General features: G+C 41.8%; 1 protein-coding gene and 1 long non-coding RNA gene across 3 annotated transcripts in view; one reads left to right on the top strand and one right to left on the bottom strand.

Moving 5' to 3' along the window:
* Nucleotides 1-680: 680 nt before the first annotated feature.
* Nucleotides 681-20,439, bottom strand: NAPG (NSF attachment protein gamma). 2 transcript variants are annotated; one of them, XM_006034005.3, is made up of 12 exons: nucleotides 20,284-20,439; nucleotides 18,136-18,203; nucleotides 15,417-15,501; nucleotides 14,538-14,555; nucleotides 13,249-13,279; nucleotides 12,287-12,396; nucleotides 12,083-12,149; nucleotides 11,427-11,497; nucleotides 6,041-6,119; nucleotides 5,185-5,264; nucleotides 3,965-4,094; nucleotides 681-3,447 (listed from the first exon to the last, which is right to left on the bottom strand). In XM_006034005.3, exons 1-12 carry the CDS (start codon nucleotides 20,337-20,339, stop codon nucleotides 3,298-3,300), a joined length of 945 nt encoding a protein of 314 aa, XP_006034067.1. In that variant the 5' UTR covers nucleotides 20,340-20,439; the 3' UTR covers nucleotides 681-3,297. The 2 variants fall into 2 exon arrangements, with proteins under 2 accessions (XP_006034067.1, XP_006034068.1); XM_006034006.3 differs by lacking the exon at nucleotides 20,284-20,439 and adding an exon at nucleotides 18,354-18,483 and having other exon boundaries at nucleotides 14,519-14,555.
* Nucleotides 20,288-24,649, top strand: part of LOC102367900 — a 93,095-nt gene continuing 88,733 nt past the window's right edge. The window contains exon 1 of the long non-coding RNA XR_003096324.1: nucleotides 20,288-20,393. This is a non-coding gene — a long non-coding RNA (uncharacterized LOC102367900). The remainder of the gene's footprint in view (nucleotides 20,394-24,649) is intronic.

The following is a 24,649-nucleotide window of genomic DNA, read 5'->3' as shown; positions in this document are numbered from 1 at the left end:
AGCAAAACCTTATATAGTAGTAGATACTTTTCAAGGATATAACCAGTGTACTCAGAACAATGGTTTTCCTGTCTTATCTTACTTTTTGCTGTAGCTGATTTTTTAGCACACAGACACAGAGATACTTGCTGCTTTTAACTCAAAAAATGCTTAATACAGTTAAAATGATTATTTGACACAAGCAAAGGCTTAGCTATCAATCTGCCTTGTGGTCAGCTGCATTGCTAGGCCACAGGTCATGCCTTGTATTCAGCTATAAAGCTAATACTTCCTAATAATCTAAATTATTGTAAACCTAACAGTATGCTTATCAGAAAACTGTTCTATTTCAGGGTAATAACAAACCTGCGCACTACACTTGCATTGTCAGAAAACATCCTTATCACTAAGTCAACTGATCACACAGTCATGTACTACTTCATTTCACTCTTTACATAGTAATAAATAGTGGTACTTACATTTGTAAGAACTTGCAGTTTGTTTCACAGAACAGCTTTCATTTCTACTTTTGGTTTCAGTTTAGCTGACAGGCAGCAAGCTCAAACTTAAGAACCTGGACTGGGAGATCATCTTTTGTCTGATTTTACATCTCCAAGAGCCATTTGGAAATCAATATGATCTACCCACTCTGAACCTCTGAAGGATATGATGCAAGTTGATTGCTGACAGGAAGAACTTGCTCAGGTTTATAATTTCAGGTTTTATTTTTATGTTGGTGAAACAGACCTTTTCTCAAAGAGGAGGAATCTATAAAGCCATTACAAACACATTTCATATGCTATTATACTGCACAGATTTGGAAAAGGTACAGATAAAGCACAAGTTTCATACTACATGAACACGTACCAATTCAGTCATAGTAAACAGAAGGTAAAATTTATAAATCTTTGACTTCATGTACAATAAACTTCATAATCATGTTTCAGAGTTTTTATGCAAACTCTCTTTTCCTTTTTTAGAGTTGGCATAATTTTGGAGAAGAAATTTCTTGCTGCAAAACACATTTCACTTTAAATCATCATCATTTCAATGATAAATTACAAGAAGTGTGCAAACTGCTTTAGAAAGTAGAAACATACAGCAACATGTAATATGCAGAAAGCTTTGTTTATAGTTAAACATTTAGTAGAGGCAATAAGTCATATTACACTTCCATTAACTAAACAGGAAAGAATAAGTTATATAAAATAGACTTTATCTAGTTTTCAACAATACCCACATCTCCAGATTTCATTCTTTAGAGCAACACTGCAATCAAATATTAAAGTTTTAATCTCTTTGATGAATATTATCTTTCATTCTAATGGAAGATTTGTATGTTTAGTACAAAGATTTTTTTGTTCCTACTTTCCAGAACTGGTAAACAGATGTTAACTGGAAATCCTCTATCAATATAGAGAGTTGTCTAGGAATAAGCCTCACTGTAAACCTTTAAAAAAATCTAGGTTTTAGTGTCTAACTTCATTTTGGACAACCTAAAACAGATGCTATAAGAAGAGTTTGTTTAAAAAATGAACGGATAGGCTTGTATCTTTACATGTGTTTTGTCCCCTGTGCAATTGTAATAAAATCTGCAGGACTTTTCACCAGAAGCACACAAGCCCTTAGTTGCCTTCACTCATGTAGGTCACGTTTCCCCTCTTTCAAATATTCCAGATTATGCATCTGTCAGATTGCCTCACACTCCCAGTCTAGTCAAAGTTCAAAATATAAAAGGTACTGGGGATATCAATAAAGTTCTAAAAGCACTCACCATTTAGAGTATGGTGTATTTCCATGAACATATGGAAAATAAAGTTCAATTTATTGAGGCTAATTCCTCCAAAATTTGAATTCATACTTTTCAAACAGCAAATCAGAGGATCTTTGAAGTCCTCTTAAAAGGGTCTATGAACATATGCATAACAGAAGAGCAACATCATCTCACTTAGCATATTTTCATTTTGGCTATCCTGAATTGTGCCAGCTTCCAATGCATATGAATTCCAGGTGGATTCTCAGTGACCTCTGCTTATAACAGATCTTGTGTTCTTCTGTAGTATAAACTACTTCTGCGGGCTCAAAACGGTCATATGGATAAAGGCATTGCAAAAACCATGCATAGGGCTTGAGAATATTTAGGAATCAAAGTAGAGAACATAGCTGTTTTGGGCCCAAAGCATATGCATCGTATTTGTAAGCTACCTTTATATTCTTCACAAACTGCTGAATTACTAATGAGAATTTCACCAGTGATATAAAATTCAACACCATCCACCTACTGGCTGCTTTATGCCTTGGCTTAAATGAACATTAAAGGAAACGTATTCAAATTCAGAGGAAAACACAAAAGCTGAAAACACCATTTTAAAAATATTTATTTTCAAAAATAAAACGCTTTACCCAGATTTTTGCTAAGATTTTTATGTAAAGGTTTTATATTCAGCACATACCCTCTGCTACTTTCAGTTTCTTTTTTGATTATATCATGCTTTTTTGGGAGACGTTACTCATATGAAATTAATTGCTGTGTCCTTACTCCTTCCCAAGATGTACATTACAAACAATCTTACAAACTGAACACACATACATAACAAAGATGGTATCTTTCATTCAAAGAAGCACAGGTATCAAATAACGGGGCTATCTTAAAGGATCTTCAACGATGTCTTACTGCTGAGTGACTTCCTATTTTCCAGACCCATTTATACACTGTGAATAATATTAATAAAAATAAGACTTAAAAAAATATAACCCCCGTTTGGTGCACAAATAAACAAACAGAATCATGCCCCTCTCACTCCCAAGACTTTACCCTGTATCACAATCTTATCTGGCACAGAATTAGAGTCTTTTAAAAAGATACTTTATGTGCTAAAATTACACCAAAATTAATGGTCTTTTAAACAGTATTCAGTGGGAAGAAAGAATGACTAGACTAAATGAACCTAAAGAAGTTTATTGTTCATTTTTACTTTATGAATCCTTAATTTGAAATTCTGATTGTTACAGTGCTTTTCTCCAAACGGGGTTAAGTTTTTTTAAGCCACGGCCTTTAAGAAGAACATATTATTCAATTTTTTCAATCAACAGAAGGCAGAACCCTAAGGAAGCTTTTACTCTGCAAGGAATGGAATCCAGAAATTTTCCAAGGATGGTAGGTACAATCATGCTTGTCACAGTACCTGAAAGCTATTGTCATCATTATTAGCATTCCAATATCATGATTGCAATGAAGCACTGTAATTCTGGTACCTTTTGATATGTTCAACATCCACAAATAGCAAGTTGGATATACAGGAATAAACATATTTGCAACTAGCACAATCCACCAGAATATTCATCATCATCTTCATCAGCATGAGCGCCAACTGTGGGTGTTCCTTTTCCTTTGTCCTGTGGAGCATTTGGGGATTTCTTCTTTGTTCCCCCTCCTGGGACTGTCAAAGTCAGGCCAAGCTTGGCATACTGATAACAGCAAGACAAGTGTTACTTAGTGTCACTAAAGCTTACTCTCACTTTACTCTTTGGAGAATCATATTAAAGTCAAATATATTCATACACGGAAGCCAGGCAAATAGATCTGCCTCAGTCTATTTCAGGGGTGGGAAATTTTTTTGGCTGGAGGGCCACTTCAGGAATTGGGTGAGCAATTGATACTATCTGCTCTGGGCCACTTCACCCCATACTCACCACCAGGGGTGCTGAACGGAGCAGGCAAGCAGGGTCTCCATGGACACTAGCTGGGACCTCTGTGGGCAGGGTATACTTGGTTGGTCGGATGGCATGGGGCTGCATGTGGGCAAAGTGTTGTGTCTGGGAGCAGGATGGGCAGGCAAAGGCCAGGGCAGAGCCACAATCTGCTCCCTGCACAGCACGCAACAAACCTACAACTATCCCAGTACTTTCCACACACCCCTCCCTGAACACCTCTCTTTCTTATTAGCAAAAGGTTTGTGAAAAGCCATAAGAAATGCCAGCTTACATCATTGTCCATGTACTTGAAGAGTGGTGAATTACAGACATCAGTAACTTGATCCTGGTCTTGCTGGTCATATCCTTCTAGAAGTTGTTCTAGTGCTGCGCAGTCTTCACTTCCATTGAATCCTGGTATGCTGATGGAAATGCAAGTCAATTAAAACATTTGACCTATCCACTCCTGGCTCCTCACTGCCTACATTTACACAGAGAGATAAAAAGCTATAAGCTTCACAATAATACAGTTTTCTGCTGCCACTTTACTCTGAAAACAAGACTGGATAAAAGTGTCTTCTAGTCACGTGAAAAGAAGTTTTTAATTAGATAATAATGAATCATGCAAAATAGTGGTTCCAAAATGTAAAGTGGTTAAACAATTTTGTGGCTGTTACTGGGGCACTACATTTTCCTTTTAGTAAATGTGTTAAGCCATATGTAGTTATTCAAGACAGAGGAAAAGAGTGGATAAAAAATTATTTAACCCTCCCTCAATTATCAACCAAGGAAACAAAAGAAAGAGAAACCTCTTTAAAACAGGTTCTCTGAATTAATACAGGCAAACCCTGCTTAACGCTCCAAATTGAGTCTGGAAAAAAAAAAGCGTTAGGCGGAACGGCACTAAGCGAAACCCATTTCCCCACAGGAATTAGTGTAAATAGAGATAACTGCTTACTGCCACTTCTTGCCAAAGCTTCTCACCGCCACTGCCCAAACCCTCCCCCCCGCCCCTGCCTCCCCCTGCCCCTCCGCCGCCCTACCGGCTGCTCCGGCCCTCCGTGCCAGTCCATGCCCCATGCTCCTGCCGCTTCGTCCTGGGCTCCCGCCGGCTCTGGCAGAGACCCTGCACACATGCCTGCCCCCACACTTGCTGCTTCTTGCTGCTGCCATTTCTCCCCACACCCCCCTGCCTGCCAACCACTCTAGCACCGTGTGCCAACTCATGCACCCCACTCCTGCTGCCCCGCCCTGGACCCCTGCCAGCCCTGGCCCTGTAGCACCAGTGCAGGGCCTGCGCTCATGCTTGCCTGCCCACTTGCTGCTGCTCGCCATTGCTGCTGCTTCATTGAGCGCTATAACGAAACTGGCTGAGCGCTAAATGAAATCAGGTATGAATTTTAAATGAGCGCAATAGCGAAATACCGCTAAGTGAAACCGTGTTAAGCAGGGGTTGACTATAAGTATAACCAAAGTGTAAAAGTTTGAAAACAAGGCAAACGGGTGTCTTACCTATAGCTTTCTCTGACACATCTTTCAGCAGCAACGAAGTCATTTCTGTGAAGATGAACTAAAACTTGAGCAATAGTTTTCTAAAATAGAAGAAATCTTTGATCATTCCTCAGTAACAAACACAATAAAATGCTTTAAATTCAGTAACTTCTTAGTAGAAATAGAAATATTCCTTGCTCAGGATAGGTGCAGAAAGGGCATTAAAGCCAGTGAAAAATGTGCCCACGGTGTTCTTTTTCCCCCAGAGACTTTTAGTAGAGGAAAAAAAAGCAGCAAGACAGAAATAGTGACAATTTAGACCAGCATAATTCCCACAATCTACACCAACTGTAGTGTGAAAAGGAAGAAAACATCATAGATCAATTCTGTTATTCTGAATACAGCTTCAAAACAAACTGTATTCAGGTTACAGGTCCAGAATTCCACAAAGGATTTTTAGAATAATTGTGACACCACAGCTGAATTTTTAAAGTTAAGAATATCAATCTAAATATTTAATGTAATCAAAATACCCAGCCTTCTCGCTCTCAACCCCATTTCTACGATAAAAATTAATATTCCTTCAGCCTCATAAAATTTAAAAGAACCTTATGTAAGGCAGATATTAGAATATCTTGGAAGTTGCCACATGACCAGATTATGATCTTAATAAAGATGAAAATACAGAGTTAATAGGTTTATGTGGAGAAACTAGTCATCCAAAACTATGATTGCCAGGCAAGAAATTAATCCATGGACTATTAAAAGCAAGTAGTGCCATTCAGTCAGAAGTACTGGAGACTTCAGAGGCCAAACAATTTCCCTTTTATGCATTTCTGTTGTTATTAAGAAAGAAAGCAGCACTCTAGGTTTTTACCTTGTAACATGTTGGATAATTTTCAATCTCTTTATAAATACTTTTTTCCTTCTGAAGTGACAATGCAGCTTCATCTAATCTAAAAACAAACAAACAAACAAACAAAAATCATAACATCAAAACAACTGGGAGAAGCAAATACAAAGAAACCAAAAGATTAGGGCCATTTAAATTTTTATTACAAAAATTAGGTGGTAAGAAAAGAAAAGAAGCTGTAAAGCACTTCAACAATCCATATGTGGATTTTAAGGGTTCTCACTTGTTCCTTTTAATTAACTTCTCCCTTTCTTTTACAGTTTGATTCTTTGCACTTGTGAATTTTATTTAATTAACTTTAAACCCTTTGAAGTTTTCCTTTGGATTCTACTCTAAAACACACTGGTGAAATTTTATAATCTTTCAAGTATCGTTGGAGTAACTATCAAAAATGCTACAATGAAATTCAGAAATCATTGTTTAAAATACTGATCAGTGGGCACATATACCACATGAAGAACTGCTGCAGTACAGAAAGAAAATCTCCATGAATTACACACTACTAATTCTGACATATCATCCCTCCCTGGAACCTATACAGAAAATCCTCAACCAATTGCAACCCATACTAGAAGAGGGGGAGTGGAGTCCAGGAGAGCTGGTTGTATTTTAAGGAAGCCTTATTGAGAGTGCAGGAATAAACCATCCCGATGGGCAGGAAAACTAGCTAGTATGGCAGAAAAACAGCTTGGCTTAGCAGGGAACCATTCAGTAAACTAAATCACAAAAAGGCAGCTTATAAGAAGCGGAAACTTGATGAAATAACTAGGGAAGAATACAAGAGCATTGCTCAAGCATGCAGGGATGAAGTCAGGAAGGCCAAAGTGCAATTGGAGTTCCAGCTAGTCAGGGATGTGAAAGGTAACAAGAAGGGTTTCTACAAGTATGGCAGTAGCATGAGGAGGATCAGGGAAAGTGTAGGTTCTTAACTGAATGGGGGAGGCAATCTTGTGACAGAGGATGCAGAAAAGGCTGAAGGTCTTTTTGACCTCCATCTTCACAGGCAAGACCAGCTCCCAGACTACTGCACTGGGCACAGTTCTGAGAGGAGGCAAGCAGCCCTCAGTGGTGAAAAAACAGGTTAGAGACAACTTAGAACAGCTGGATGTGTACAAGTCCATGAGGCTGGATGGGATACACCCAAAGGTGCTGAGGGAATTGGCTGATGTGACTGCAGAGCCATTGGCCATCATCTTTGAAAACTCATGGCAATCAGGAAAGGTCCCGGATGATTAGAAAAGGGGGGAAAGAGGAGGATCCAGGGAACTACAGACCAGTCAGCCTCACCTCAGTCCCTTAAAAAAAATCATGGAGCAGATCCTAGAGGAATCCATTTGTAAGCACTTGGAGGAGAAAGGGGTGATTAGGAACAGACAGCATGGTTTCACCAGGGGTAAGTCATGCCTGACCATTGTGACCAACCTGACTGCCTTCTGTAACAAGGTGACTGGCTCTGTGGATGCAGGGAGACTGGTGGACGTGGTGTACCTTGATTTTAGCAAGGCTTTTGATACGGTCTCCCATAACATTCTTGCAGGCAAGCTAAGGAAGCATGGGCTGGATGAATGGACTGTAGGGTGGATAGAAAACTGGCTACAGCATCAGGCTCAGAGAGTAGTAGTCAATGGCTTGATGTCCAGTTGGCAGCCAGTAACAAGTGGAGAGCCCCAGGGGTTGGTCCTGGGGCCGGTTTTGTTCAATGTCTTCATCAATGCCCTGGAAGATGACATACAGTGCACCCTCAGCAAATCTGCAAATGACACCAAGCTGGGGGGAGTAGTAGATATGCTGGAGGGTAGGGCTAGGATTCCGTGACCCACACACTTTGGAGGATTGGGCCAAAAGGAATCTCATGAGGTTCAACAAGGACAGGTGCTAAGTACTGCACTTAGGATGGAACAATCCCATGCACCAGGCTGGGGACTGCCTGGGGGCTACAGTACACAATAAGCTAAATATGAGCCAGTAGTGTGCCTTAGCTGCCAAGAAGGCTAATGGCATACTGGGTTGCACTGGTAGGTGTGTTGCCAGTAGGTCCAGGGAAGTGATTATTCCCCTCTATTCAGCACTGGTGAGGCCATACCTGGAGTACTGTGTTCAGTTTGGGTCCCCCACTACAAAAAGGTTGTGGACAAACCGGAGTCCAGCAACAAAATGGTGAGGGGGTTGGGGGACATGACTTATGAAGAAAAACTGAGGGAACTGGGCTTATTTAGTCTAGAGAAGAAGAGAGCCCAGAGAGACTGGGCTTATTTAGTCTAGATAAGAGAAGACTTAATAGCAATCTTCAACTACCTTAAACAGGGTTTGAAAGAGGATCAAGTTAGGCTATTCTCAGTGGTGGCAGATGACAGAACAAGGAATAATGGTCTCAAGTTGCAGCAAGGGAAGTTTAGGTTAGATATTTGGGAGAATTTTCTCGCTAGGAGGGTTGTAAAACACTGGAACAGGTTACCCAGACAGGTTGTAGAATCTCCATCCTTGGGGGTGTTTAAAAACCAAGTAGACAAACCTTTGGCTGGGATGATCTAGTTGGAGCTGGTCCTGCTTTGAGCAGGGGGTTATATTAGATGACCGCCTGAGGTCCCTTCCAATCCTAACTTCCTATGATCCTAAGACCCAATTCTTAAAAGAGGTCTTCCTAGCACTGCCCATCCTAGCTTTTAAACAAGCATCAAACCTCACCAACCTCATCACCAGAAGCAATCTTCCTATGGCCCAAAAACACACGGAATGGATCCAGACCATGCCAGGACAAGAAATGTAAAACCTGCCAACATATCTTCACCATCCCCGCAATAACTGCCCCCCACAAATGAACCATCAGCATTCCTGGATCTTATGCCTGCACCTCCAGAAATGTAATACATCTCATCCAGTGCACCAAGTGCCCTGATGGAAAATATGCAGGAAAAACCAAACAATTGCATACCAGAATGAACACAAAAGGAAAATCTATCAAAGACAAGAATACCCAATTACATGTGGGAGCACAATTCTCACAAGAAAACCACTCTCCCCAATCTCTCAGTTCTAATCCTCAAAGAGAATTTACAAAATACCTTTCACAGATGAGTCTATGAACTTCATTCCACCAACTTTCTGGATACAAAAAAATCACAGACTAAATAAAGATAGTGGATTTATGACACATTATAACCTGCCTAACATCTGACACTCCAGGTAACCTCTCTACTATTTATTAGCTATATTCTTATCACCAGGTCTACATTCCCCTCTCTCCCCACCACTTGTCTCTCACCCACCTACTACGTCAATTTGCATTTTCACTGACTGGCTCTCTCTCATGCATATTGGCCTCTGGCTTCTTTTCTATACCATTCAGGAAGAGCACAGACCAACTGCAGATGCTTTTTCAGTCTGACAAAGGGTGTTTGTACCTGAAAGCTTGCAAAGAAGAAATTTTTCATCTATCTTAGTTGGGCTAATAAAAGATATCGGATTTACCCAAAACACTTTGTCTGCCCACATATACATGAGACGTTTACTGAGGAGATACCTAATTAGCTCCGTAGTAAAGTCTCAGTGTCTACACATATGGCCTTACTAGGCCACCGTAAACTAATTAACTCCACCATAGGTTATTATTTGTAAATAGTTAGTGCCACACTGGAGCACCCTTGCACCCCACCCAGTGCCTCCACAGCACACTGAGCCAGGCTGGCAGGTTAATCTCCTGGGCACCCTACCAGCTGGGGTCTCTCTGACCCAGCTCAGCATGCTGTCCCAGGAGCACATGTAAATGCAGCGCTCGGGAGCAATAAACTCTGGTGCAATATGCAATATTGCTTTGCATTAATTTCACTTGTAGATGCACCCAGTGTCATACACTGTAGAAAGTTACGTTACGTCAGAGCCCTGGTAAAGCTTATGCACCATACATTTCTAGAATTCCTTTTCTTGTTGGTGCACCTTTGGCTGACAAGTCTGGTAACTGGCAGTCTTTGGAATAAGTCAAAATATTTCTATAATGTTAGACTACAGTGCTCAGAAAATAAAATAAACACTTGTGGTGAACTGTGCAGCCCCCAAAAATGCAAGTTAACAGTTCATTCCAGACAGTTGCTGAGCAGCCTGGTAGAATCCAATACTTAAAAGATAGCAGCATCCCACCAGAATGCTCAGCACTTTGCAGGTCTCTGTTTAAATAATGCAAAACAAAACATCTGTATGCACAGAATGTGGTGATCAGTTATGGTGGAAGACTTTGTTTCAGGTACTGGTAATGAACCACACATCAGGTACGTCCAACCAAGATGTTACCTATGAACACACAGCAGAAATATAGCAACTTCAAAACAGCACCATTACACTACGACCTTTAAACAAGTAAAGGTTACTGTATGCTACCAAAACTAAAGAAAGCTTAACTACCAAGTACACCAGGACAGCTTGTTATTTAACGCAGATGTCAGCCCTGGATTTTTAGAAAACACAAGTGCCATCCAAAGAGGTAGCACCTTTGACAGAACCAGCCAGGAGCATGGGTCTACCACTGCCTGGAATGGGCACATACCAGCTACTGAATTATCTGTTTGCATTTCAAATGCTTGGCACTTACCCTGTTTTGTTTTTCCATACATCTCCCCACTCTGCTTATACACTTAAAATATACATGAATGATGCATCTACTACATTAACTCTCATGAGAATGATTTACATGTAAAATTAGATAAATTTCACTTTTAGCTGGACTGCAAGCTTTATTACATTGGACAGCGTGTGCATTTTTAAAGCAAAGGAATAAGTGTGCTTATAAAAGAAAGTCACATATATTTTTACCTGTATTCCATAAATATGGAGTGGTGAGTTTTCAGGTTCTCAAATGCTTTTCAGACAAATCTCTTTATCAAAGATTTAAAAAAAAATCAGACACCTGCATATAAATTGTTTTTCTCAGCCAAGTTACATAATTCCCCTAATTTACATCACTCAAGTATGAGTAGAATATCCAGAAATCATTACACAGCTGTTTTGTGAAAAATAAATCATGTGTACGTACATATTACTTTAAAGACTAAGAGAACCAGCTTTTCTGAAAAATCACAATTACTCTTCTTTAATACTATAAAATTAATATTGAAGAAGAGCAACTGTGATTTCAGAAAAGCAGATAATGTACTGATGAACAGAGCAGTCAGGTACAACCTATAGAAAATTGAACTGGACCCTTTCCTTAACAAGCATAGTATAGCTATCTATTTCCACATCTTTTAAAAAGAGGAAAGGATCAACATACAGCAAGTATGCTGATTCAATGAAAGTCAATATAATTGAACAAAAAAGATTTTGAATATATTTAAACAGAATAAAGATGTAAGAGTTATACCTGCGTCCTCTAACTAAGACTCTTGAGGCCTTTCCTAATAATTCTACAGCCTGCCGTAAACGTTCTTCATTCTAATAGGAACAAAATTTCATTTATTAGTTGTAAGACTATGCAGTTTTTCCTTTTCTCAAAATACATATATAAATAAAAGTGTACACACACACACACACACACACACACACACACACACACACACACACACACAAATACTAAAAGACATCAACTGAGATTGATGTATGAGGGGTTCTGCTATGCCCTCTGTGGCTCTGGCCAACATGTTGCTTTCTAACTATGCAGAACTGATGCATTGCTCTCTCTGTCTGGACTACCAGCAAGTGGGAGGAATGTAGCTAGGCCACGAAATTCAGATCCTGTGCAATGGAGGAAGAAGTAGGGGTAAAAAAAGAAAAAAAGTTGCACTCCCCACTTTTATACTTAATATTCAAACAGGAGTTAAGTGACTTCCTGTACAGTACAGCCAGTGATGTGATAATAAGGAACAAGAGACAGCATAGCACCCTAGGCTCTAGTTACCATTAACTATGTTTCAAGTAATTATGATTTCTGACTAACCCTAAATATATTTTTCTTTTACTCAATATGCCTTGTCTGGTGAAGATGATATTCTTCATTAAAAGAAAAATAATAGCACATACTTCAAAAACTGATGCTGCATGTTGATAGAGCTGTACAGCCTTTTCTGGGTTCACATTTTCTACCAGCCTGAAATAAACAGACCAGCATTTTTCTCCTTAATTCAAAACAGTAAACATTTCATTTCCTAAACAAGTAAAAGTCTGAAAGAACAGAAAGTATCCATTCTTTGCAGTGCATTCCAGCTGTCAATTCTGCACACTTACTTTCCACCCCGTTCCAGCGCAATGGCTGCTGTGTCAGGAGTTCCATTCTCCAGGTACATCATACTGGCTTTCTCAATCAGCTGAACTGCTTCAGGAAGTTTTTGCATCTCCTGTAAGTGTGAGTTGGAAGAAACATCAAGAAACAGGCTAACATATAGAAGACAAAATGAAAGCATTCTGAATTGCATTACATTAATTTGGATATTTCAGTTCCCAACAAAGAAAACTAGTCAAGGATTCACAATCCCACACAAACAAACTTAGAAGATATCGTTCCTGTCTCACACTGCACCTGCATTTGACAAATGAAAAGTTTGTTGGGTTTGGAACAACTCTATGGTGAAGTAACATAATGGTCATTCACACTGTACAGCTATAGAACCAGAAAAGCAACCCCTTTCTCTCTTTCTTGAATTTCAATAGGAAAATGTGCAGCTATTCCCTGGTAGCCCAACTTTCCACTTGAGGGGAACATTTAGCTTAGATGACATACTTACACAAGTCCATACATACACTTACATTTCCAATTTCAGGGTTCAAATGAAATACTATAATTCTCTGAAAAATCTATTTAACTATTTTATACAAGATCATAAACTCCTTAAACTGACTGAAAGGATATAGCTACCTTAGTTTACTAAACACTACTTCACTAACTACTGAATAATTTCTTCTATTATTGGTTAGCTACTGCATGCAAAATCAGCCTCAGGATTCTGACAGGCATGAGGGGTGGGAAGGAAAGGCAAATTAAAATATTTCATTAATCAAGTTTTAACCAAAATAGAATGGTGCATGTTTAAAATCCTCCCAAAGGTCAGAAGGTAGGAAAGGTTTACAGAAGAAATGTTAGCACCACTTTAGATGCTGATAACGCAACCTGAATATTCTTCAGATTTTAAAAACGAACAAGAGCACAGTTGTCATGTATTTGTTTTCAACAAAATGGTCAATAAAAATACCTTTAACATCATGCCAGCTTGTTCATAAGCTCTGCAGAGAGAAAGGAAGTTAGTTTTATTCAAACACTGTTAAATTTCAGTAACTTGAAGCAGCATTTCTTACTATACAGCAAGAGTTATTGTATATCAACTAGTGGTGAATTAAACATTTTAGTACTAATATCTGAAAAGGCATATATCCCATCAAGCATACATTAAGCTTTATTTTAAGAAATGGTACATATGCAAGGGACCATTTCCATGGGCAAATGCTTTTGACCTTATTCAAAGCATGGGGAAAAAGGATTAAGTTTCCAGGCCCAATTTTTTTTTGCTTTTATAACATTGTGTGTGCGTACACAATTTCACACTGGTGCTTCAAACAATCAAACAATCTTTTCCGTATTCATCTACAGCTGGATTAATAGAAGGACAGGAAACATCGTGTGTTCTCACTTCACCAGCAACACTGGCAATAAGGCACATAATCATAAAAACATTAACAAAAAAGTTCTTTTTAAAAAATATTACAGAATACCATATTTACTTGAGGTCTTTACTTAAGACATATGGTAGTGTCCATTAAGCACAGTTCCCCCTACTGCCAACTCTTTTTCAAGTCATGGTGAGCCACAACACTGCATATCCAGAATCCCTCTGTCAGCCCTTCTCTCAGTGTGACATGTGATTAGCATGGCTCAGCCTTTCATGAGGTGAAGCTGGACCAGGTTGATCTGTGCCTCATCTACATATAAACCCACAGACTGACCTCACGCCATGTATCTGTCCCATGAGGCCAGAATGTTCGTAGATTCATATATGTTAGGGTCGGAAGGGACCTCAATAGATCATCGAGTCTGACCCCCTGCATAAGCAGGAAAGAGTGCTGGGTCTAGATGACCCCAGCTAGATACTCATCTAACCTCCTCTTGAAGACCCCCAGGGTAGGGGAGAGCACCACCTCCCTTGGGAGCCCGTTCCAGACCTTGGCCACTCGAACTGTGAAGAAGTTCTTCCTAATGTCCAATCTAAATCTGGAGCACCACTGACATAAACAAGCAATCCCAGTTACAGAAATTGATCGTAAAAGGTGCTGAAAAGCCACAAGTCTCTATAACTTTAATAGAAGTTCCAACTTTCCAAATATTTCCCAGGAAGTCCCTAAGTAAACCTGAACCAGTGAAATCAAATGATGCTTTTCCATTTAGTTCCATGGAATCAAAATTCGGCATCTCTAAAACAAATCTCAACTTTAGATGTATACTGCAAACTTGGATACATGTTAAATTACCTGAGGAATTTACACTTACTTGGCTGCATGGAAGAGACTGGATGAAACAGAAGCAAAGTTAAGGATATCAACAATAAAAATGACAGGTTTCTATATAGCACAATTAATTTATGAAAGTTGAAAGCAAAATAATCCCATTATCTGAATATTTGTTTCCCAGGTAACATTGAGAGGCGAAATTAATCTAATAAGGGCATGCATGCGAAATTGTTTTAAAAAAAAATAAATTTAAGGGCAGATTATGAATTTAAGAGCCACTATAAAACCACAGGTGAAACTCAATTACATAAAACTGAAGGAAGTGTTGGTTATACTGTATTAAAATACTGTAATGATAGATTAATATTTTAGAATTACTTAATTTTTATCACCCATTTCTAGGCAATACATTTCAAGAAAACAGACAAATAATAATTTACTGCAAAAATATAATACATTTTTGTTGGTTGATTCCTCCTATGTGAAAGGCAGATTACAAACTCAAAGAGAAGGTCTCATCTAAGGCATGTATGCATGTAACATCAAGACCTGAAAAGAAACTAGAGCACTGGAATCTGTTTTAAAATGTGTGTCTGGCAGTAGTGCCATGCCATGCCTCCACTGTGGAAGGCACCGAACACGAACAGAACAAAAAGACAGTTCCTGCTCCAAAAGAGCTTCTTTTCTTCACTGGAAAGGTAAAAAAAAAACCCAACATACCTCTTGGGAGATGTTTCAAAGTTAATTCAGAAAGTCTGGCAATGTAAATTACTTAGTAGATAACTTAATCTTGTGCCTGTACTCATTCATACATTTATAAATAAATAGCACATCCTCTTCTAACTTTCATCAGCCTAGTTTTAATTAACAATTCAGATTCTTCAGGCTCCTCAAACAGGAACAGCAAGTCAAAAGATACGCTTTATTATTTTCATGTGCTTCAGCTTCTCTCAAACAGGCTTCTTTTGCCTGGTCATACTGCTTGGCATTTTTAAAAGCAACAGCTGCAAGGAAGTTTAAAAAAGAAAATAAAAGTTATGCTGTTTGTTTTGTTTTTCTTGTTTAGCTTCTTTTATCTACTGTGCCTAACACCTAGAGACAGGTTTTTAAAAGGTACTTAAAACATGACTATATGCATCTTTAGATGCCTAGCTGGATATCCAAAAAGGCTTGAATTATTGTGGAAAACCCACTATACGGCTGTCTGCATCTTTAGAACTTAAATACTACTAGAAAGCTGATCCATAATGAAAAACTATACTTAATTACACCGTCAAGGCAAAGACTTACAAGGCTCGTAAGTTGCTTGTTTTCAGTACTCTCTTATTTTATAAATGTAATCCAAGTGTTTTTAAAATCAATAGCTTTAAAAAAATCTGAGATCTAGTTTATTTTATTCATTAATCAGAACTGTTGCTGAAGTCTTATCTACAATATTAAAAGTGATGCCTGGTGACAATTTCCCCTCTACCTTCCAAGTAACATGCATTTAAAAACAAGACTCCTACTTACAAAATGCGCCTACAATAACTACGAGCCTTCATAATTAACGATGAAGTGCTACAATAAGACAGCTATAACCTATTTTTAATATGGATTTAAAAGTCAAGCAAATTCTGCTTTGCAAGTTGCAAACACACAACTTTACAAAAAGTTGCAGCTATTTCCATTAAAAGGATTTTTTTTTAAATTGAGTCTCAAACATAAGTGAATGCTAAGAAGTGATAAAGGCAGACAAGGTCCCTTGGGTGAATCTGGTATCTTTTATTAGACCAACCCAAATAGTTGGAGAATAGTTATTAATAACTATAATTATAGTTATTAATTATAAGGGACCTTGTCTGCCTATGTCCTTAGACCAACACGACTACAACCTACACCCCTGCAAGAAGTGATAAACAAACTAAAAACAGATTTAAACTTGAAAAATCCAAAAGGTTCTCCTTAATCACAAAGACATTAAGAGCAGGAAGAAAAGGTATTTCTTTATACAGCAAGCAATCCTCAGAGTTTCTCACAGACTCTCTCTCACTCTCTAAATTCTCTCACATGAGGGTTGAAGAAATAAAAAAGAATGAACGATCTCTGGTTCCCTTCAAATATTTCTATTATCTGCCTCTAGCCACTCTTGGAACTTTCCCTTTATATTTCAAAGCCCAATTATTTTCCATTTCTTGCACACATTAAGCCCCTACTAAAGATAAACGAGTTCACATGCAAACTGGACATTAAATCAAGCCCCTGCTTAAAAACAAATGAAGAGACTATCTGTTCCCCATAAGAGGTTCTGGATTTTATTTAGCTGCCAAAACCAAACATATTTTAAAAAAAAAAAAATCATGATTTACATTTACAGGTTTATAAAACTGTTACAATTACTAAAGGCAGGGATGTAAATATAGTTTTAAAAAATAAGTTTAACCTCCTCTACTTATACAGGTTTTATATATACTTATATACACATATATACACACCCTGCCCCAGCCCTCTCCCCTCCCGGCCACCCTGCTGCCTTCTGATACACACACACGTTTCCCTCACTTAATGCTGTACATGCGTTCCTGGAAAACGACACGTAACTCAAATTTGTATAAAGGGAACCCACTTTACAATGCAACAAATACCTCGACTGTACTGACCCCCAGACCCATTTCTACCACTTTTACAAGAGTACTCACCAACAGCACACAGTACACACAGGCACAGGGCACTATTATAATGGGGATGGCAAGTACAGAAACACATGCCGCAGACAACAAGCAAGAAGCGCAGATCCATACAGGAGACTATATTTTGGTGCACATCACTCCCACAATGCACCGCACAAAGCAGCTGTGGGCTTCCACCACAATGATCACATACAAGTGAATTTACCTCACATGTAACCAATTTTTGGTATAAAAAGGGTCATCGCATAAGTGAATTCACACATACAGAATTTGCATAAAGCAAGGGAAACCTGTATAAACATACATATACATATATATATTAGCCAATTGCCCGTCATGAATGACAAATTTAAAATAATGGACTGTTTACATGGCCACACACACACACATGCGCGCGCACTCTCCCCTAGCCACTCTGCTGCCTTCTGATTTCTGCTGGGCCCTATGTGGCTTCCTTCCTTCCCCTTTCCTGACAGATTACACCCACCCAGAGCTAAAAGATAACCCATTAGCTAATCAGTTATCACTGCACTTATTGGTTAAGCAATTAATCGTATAAGCTTTCACATCCCTAACTAGAGGCAAAACTTTTTTATGGCATCTTTTATTGGACCAACTGAAGAACAGCACTTTGTTTAGCAAAGTTCGTCTAGCATCTCTTCTAACTGTATTGCTGGCCCAACAAAAGATGTCACAAAAAAAGCCTTACCTCATGTATTTCCTGGACCATCACGGCTACAACAACTTTTCAACCTTAGACTTAGTGACTATACCAAATCCTTAGGGTAGAAAATGCAACATGCATTTTTACAGTAAAATCTGAGGGATTTTCAGTTATACACACACACAATCATTCTCTATAGAAAACATTAATTAGAGAAGCGAGAGATCTAAACCATTATTTAGGATTCAACTACTAGAATATTTAAGCCGACAAATTATTTTTTTATAATTTACAGTCATACATACCTGCCTTCCCATATTCAGTAGCTGCACTATCATAGTCTGGTTTCCACTTTAAGAATCCAGTTTTCAAGCTGAAATGCAAAAAAAAAAAAAAATCATCAACTATAAAATGTTCATGCTTTATATTTAGAGCCCAAATAATCTTTAAAGGAATCCTGAAAAGCACCTAAGAATCTCTACATTAGATAAAAAAAAGAGGCAAAAGAAAGAAAATAGTTCACCTTGTGACACATCGGTAAAAATTCAGATGTTCCTGACTCGTGGTTCTCAGAAGAGATCTTTTTATTTACACAGCTTCATATAGCAACATGCAGCAAACACTTATTACCAGTGGTTTTAAAAATTGAGAACCAGATAACACAATTTAAAAAAATCCATGATGTAAAAATATTTCCATCCTCAATATTATTTTTTACTCTAGGCATTTTAGTACTAGAAATGCAAGACTTACAAAAACACAATTTTTGGTGTTATTTGGCCACTTCACACCAATTCATGTCCATATTATTTTTGGCTTTTTACTTGAACAAAATCATTCTGTTGCATGAAACTATAGGATCAAATACAAGACATTTATTTTACAGGAGTTTTTGAAAGTAGAAACTCCCCCTTTCATTAGACGAGCCTGAAACTATTCTTGTTGAGAGGACAGTTAGGCATAAATGCACTTTTGGTGGGTGACAATTTAAGATGCATCTCACCTGGCCCCAGATGTTTTATAATGTTTTAAACCAGTGACTCTCAATTTTAGACTCAAGGCACCACTCAGGAGACTCAAGACCCCACCTGGAAAAATACCAATTCCTAATTGTCATCTGATGACAGAAAAATACTGGAGCGATTCTTCTGTCGCAAACAGCTTGGAAAGACTTCAACATGGTCGCATGTTTTTGACATGGTGGCTTCGTAATTGAAATCTCTGGGTTTATCTTGTGAATCACCTTTCTACACCTAATAGTGATAACACTGCATAGCACCCTTGAAAGTATCTCAAGGCAACCCAGGATGCCACAGCACCCTAAGAATCACTGCTTTAAGGTAACCCATACTCATAGTACTTTTGATGCCTTCAACTGCCTGCCGCAATAACTTAGAACAGCACCGCTGGCACAGCTATCCCATTCAGCGCATCCATCCTCACTGCCTGAATGCAAGCAGCATCGATCTGTCCTCCCCTCCTGGGCACACCAGACTATCCAGTGTCAACCTAGGGCAACATTAAGTGACTTGCTGTAAACACTGGGCTGTCTCAGGAAGCCGCCCATCAGTTTGGCTCCCCACAGGCTGCCAGAGAACAAGACTTAACTGTCCCCGCTGCTCTCATCAGACCCCTTCTACCCAGGTGCTTTCCTCAGCCCTCCCACTCCTGTCCCCTCCAGGCCCCTAATCATGGGGGCAGATGGGGCTTAATGTGGGGTCAGGCAGAAGGTCAAGCAGGGCTGGGGGCACCTCAGAGGCAGCCTGGCTCAACGGGGCAGGAGCCTGCTTTGAGCCAGGGACACTGCCAAATGGTTCAATGCAGCATGGGTGGGCCTGGGGCCATGGCAGCGCCTCCCAGGTTTCCGGTATGGGAATGCAGGTCATCTGTCTTCCCAGGGAGCAGTAAAGGAGGCCCCCACCCCTAAAGCTCCATCTCCCCAGGCGTTGCACCCCCCGCCAGCCAAACATCCATTCCTCTAAAGGTGCTGCTCCTCCCCCCCAGGTACCATCCCCCTCAGGCACTGCCCCCCCAACCCTTCCCACCTCCCCTACAGTGAAGGCCCCCCCACTTAGATGCCCCCCCCCCGGGAGATTCCATCCCCCTGAGATGTCCCCCCAGGTTCCAACCCCTCAGGCGCCCCCCGCTCAAGGTTCTATCCCCCTCAGTCTCCGCCCCGTCCCGGGGAAGGTTCCATCCCCTTGAGACATCCCCCCCGGGCCAAGATTCCATGGTTCCATCCCCAAGACACCCCCGCAAAAAGATTCCATCCCTTCAGGCACCGCCCCTCCCCGCGCGAGGTCCCACGCGCTGCATTTTGGGAGCGGCAATTCTCCTTCCCCCCGCATCGCCAGCCGTCCTGGTGCCGGGGGGAGCGGCTGCTCATCCCCAGAGCGCCTCCCCAGCCCCGACGCCCCGCGCTACGAGGAAGGCAAAGCACCGGCCCCGCTCACTATTTATCAGCCTTAGCGATGTGCTCCAGCGCCTCGTTAATTTTCTGCGCCGCCATCGCGTAGGGGCTGGGCAGGGGCCGCAGCCGCTGCGCCACCTACGTCAAGGAAGGGTGAGCTACGGTGCGCCGTGAGGCCCAGTCCGCGGAGCGGGCGGGGCCCGCCTTCCTGCCCCGTAGGCCACTGCGCCTGCGCGCCCTGCGGGGGGTGGGAGGGGAGGCGCGAGGTTTCGTGCCCTGCGCTGGGAGAGCGGAGACTCGCTCTTGTTCGCACGGGCCCGGTGCCAGAGGCTTGCGCAGCGTGCTGCCCACGTCCAGCACTAACCGTGGCCGCGTCCTCGGGGGCTTCCTCCTGCTGGTGCTGTGTATGGCACCCCCGCTTCTGCCCACGCATGCCATCATCACCCCTACATTTGCCCCGCGGGCTACTCTAGCGCAATGTTTCTCAACCCGTGCGTCCGACCCAAAAGTGATTTGGAGGAATATGTGAAAGGGTCATGAACAAACCTGAAAAATGGATTTTCCTTTAAAGGAGATAAACAGGAAACCCGGGCTTTTCCCTCACAGGCTGGCAGAGCTCCGGCCTGCAAGGGACTGCTTGGGGCCCCCCATTCCTTCCCCAAGCCCCACGCACACGGGGCAGGGGGTCAGGAGTGAGGGGAATTGGGTTGTGACTGGCAATTGATGTTTATAAATGGGTCCTGGTCCAGAAAAGGTTGAGAACCACTGCTCTAGTGGGCCTCTGGAAGCCCCTTCCAGCTCTGCTTCCCTGCGTGACCTCAGATGGGTCTTAAGGCTGGTCACAGAAGGACTTGGGCGCAACTGGACTTGCCCAAAGCTTGAGAGCAAGACATAAAAGCTGTCAGCAAACCTAGAGCATGAAAGAACTGGGCTCATTTAGCCTGGAGAAGAAAAGACTGAGGTGGGGTTTGATGGCAGTCTTCAGCTACCTGAGGAGATGGAGATGGGCTTTTCTCTCTGGCCATAGGGCAGGGGTTCCCAGCTTTTTTAGATTGTGGACTGGCAAGCCATGGATGAGAAGTGACCGCAGACCTGCAAACTCCAGTCCAGAAGTGACCGTCATGAACGCCATGTGTCCCCAGAGGCTTAGGGGGCATGGCGAGCTCCTGCAGGCAGTGGCGGTGCTATTGGCGGCAGGAGCGTGGCGGCGGCAAGCGGGGAGCTCCCGCAGGCAGCCACAGTTCTGTCAGCAGTGGTGGGGAGGGGTGGCGAGCGCCGAGCAGCAGTTTGGCGACCAGCTGCAGGCACCAGTGGCAGTGTCGATGGGAGCGAGGGGGGGAGCGGTGACTGCTTGCAGGTGCTGCCAGCAGTGTCAGCAGTACCTTTTCACAGGGGGTTCGACGCCAAGTTCGGGGTGCACGTGCACCCATGGGCACCCCATATACATCACCAGTGATCCGCATACTGCGAAGCAGCAGCCAACCATTTTTTATACTCAGGGTTGGCTGCTGCTCTGCAGTATGCCAGTCATTTGCAGACTCTCAATCCGGCAGCCAACCCTTCGCAGCCTGGTACTGGCCCACAGCCCAGGGGTTGGGATCCTCTGTGGTAGGGGACAGGACTAGGAGCAACTGCTTCAAGCAGCAGCACAGGAAATTTTTGTTGGAGACTAAGAGGAACTTCCCGACAAAGAGGGTGGTGGTGCATTGGGACAGGGCAGGTGAAGCTGCCTAATGACACTGTGACCCATCCCTGGAAGTTTTCAGGAATAGGCTGGACAAACGCTTGGCTGGGATGGTTTAGTCAGGACTCACTCTGCCTGGAGCAAGAGGCTGGACAATCTGACCACGTGAGTTCCCCTCCAGCCCCATTTACCTATGATCCTATGGGACTTCCCACTCATTTTTTTTTTAAATTTCTATGAGACCTTTGCATGTAAAACAAGACCAAAACACTCCCAAACTAATTGATAGTGAACAGCCACATTTCTCTTACAGACACATGCACCCGTGTTGTATTTTTTTGTACCAAAGTTACCTCTGCAGTCAGCAGCAAAACAAGAAATATGCCACCACATAACAGGAATTACTTAATACCCAGATTTATTATTGGGCTGAATATGTATTGACTCTTGTGACTGTAGCTATGATTTTACTCTTGTGATTTTACTCAGAGCTAAATCACATCACCTATCCTAGAGCACAAAAGAAGAATAGAAGGAGGTTTCTTTTTGCAAGAGCAGGGCCGATCCCCTTGAGTCCTGAAGACTGCACTAAAAAAACCATTCAGCTAATGGTCCATCTCACCACGATTGCCACTGGCCGCCACCAACACTGTTGGCAGCACCTATGGGTGGTCGCCACCCCCCACACTGCCGACAGTGCTGGCAGCATCTGTAGGAGCTTGGCTTACCACCACTGCGCTCCCATCGCTGCCTCTTCCCTCCCGCTGCCGCCAGCACAGCCATGCCCCCGGTCGCTGAGAGCACGCGCTATCCATGCATCTCACATTATGTACCTGTGAATTATGACAAAGCATGAGTTGCTAAGATGGGAGGATAAGACTGGACGAGATCTTTGAGCCATCAAATCCAGTTCCCTGACAACCATTTATTCAAGGAATCCCCCAAAATCACCACTTCAGACCCTCTCACACAACTAAAAAGCACTTTTCAGAGAAACATCAACCACACCTTAAAACGGGGGTCGTCAACCTGCCACACGAGTGGCACAGGCAAGCTGCCTGTACATAGCACATGGCAGATCAGGAAGAACACAGCACAGCAGCAGATGGGACAGGAAGCAAAAGGCAGAGCAGGAGATCAGGGAAGGGGCACAGGGCAGGAAGCAAAATGCAGATCAGCAGATTGGGCACAAGAAGGGGGAAAAAGTGGCACTCAGGAAGAGTGTGGGGTGGATTTGTGGCCCCAACCTGCCTGACTTGTGCCCCCAACCTGCCAGAAAGGTTGGCCCCACTGCCTTAAAAACAGGGGTTTTAAAAGGCTGGGGGCCAGATTGTCCCATTTTGTGTCAGAGGCAGGGTGTGGGGATGGACCCAGATGCTGCTGCTGCTTTTCCCTGCCACCAGCATGGGGAAAGTGTCCACCAGAGAAAAGCAGTGACAGGCATTTTCTCTGCACAGGGAAAAGACCTGCTGACATCAATTTTACCTGTGCCCAAAGCCATCACTTTCCCCCATGCCTGCTGCCGTTGCTTTTCCCCATGCTGGCAACTCTGGCTGAAGCCCCATGTCTGCGAGCCAGATCAAAAGACTCCACAGGCTGCATATGGCCTACAGGCCATAGGTTGCTGACTCCTGCTCTAGAACAATCCTTAAGTATAGGAGGAGACAAGGGCACTGCCAATGCTCTGCCATTGCAATTACAAGGGAGCAGTTGGTTAATATATGCTCAGAAGATTGTAGGAAAAGGACAAAGCAAAAACTGCACGGTGCGTGCCAATGTGACCTAAGGAAATATTTCTTCCTGATCCCCAAATCTGGTGGAATATCAAGACCCTTTAGCCAGGGATTTCTTATTTTGCTGAGTACCAGCCACAGCATGCCCCAGCCCCTCCTTTAGGGGGGCTGTCCTCCCAGTGTTTCAGAGAAAGACAGTCCCCACAGCCCCCCTATCCATTAGTATCATTCATGAAGTGAAAAAAGGAAAATTATCTCTCCTGGACCCCAGCTGCTGACCAGCAAAAGCCCTGAGTCTGTATCCCAATCTGGAGACTGCAAACATGATTCTACATACTGGGTAGCTGGTGGGAGTATAAGGGGTACTTGGTGATACGAATCCTGTAGCAGATGATGTCCCAAGAATTCTCTTCACATCCTTGCTGACAAGTTTGGTTTTTAGACTTCCTAGCCTCATTACTTGGCCTTTCAACTAATGCTAGTGTTTGGTGAGAAAGTGAATTAAGAGCAACCAGAGAAATAACAGAACTGTTTTATAGGTATAGAATAACCTAAGTGAACACTTCTGAAGCACCCAAAGCATTTTTTTTAATTTATATTTTCCTGCCCTACTCTGTTCTTTGGTTATAAAAAGCTATTCAATTCCAAATGAAATTACATATGTGCACTGTCTGGTTACACTTTACTGGAATGACCAGGCTAAGGATTTCCAAGAACAGCATTGTATGAAATAGGATATTCCTGGGTAACTTTTAGTTCATAGACCCAAAGGCTCTTTGGTAGATTTTACATCTGGGAAGAATCAGATCACAGCATCTGATGCAGTGCTGTGAATGATCATGTGTTTAAAAGTATAAAGGTATTGTATGAAGAAACTTGCATACTTACTGTAACAGAATTGCAAATGAGAAGATTTTGTAAATATAGTCTTATACATTCTGTTTAAATTAATATAGAAGCAGATGACTCTACATAGTTAACTTTAGGAAGCT

Source organism: Alligator sinensis, unplaced genomic scaffold (genome assembly GCF_000455745.1).
Source record: "Alligator sinensis unplaced genomic scaffold, ASM45574v1 scaffold1201_1, whole genome shotgun sequence".
NCBI classification, from domain to species: domain Eukaryota; kingdom Metazoa; phylum Chordata; order Crocodylia; family Alligatoridae; genus Alligator; species Alligator sinensis.
This window is presented reverse-complemented; position numbering and strand designations above follow the sequence as displayed.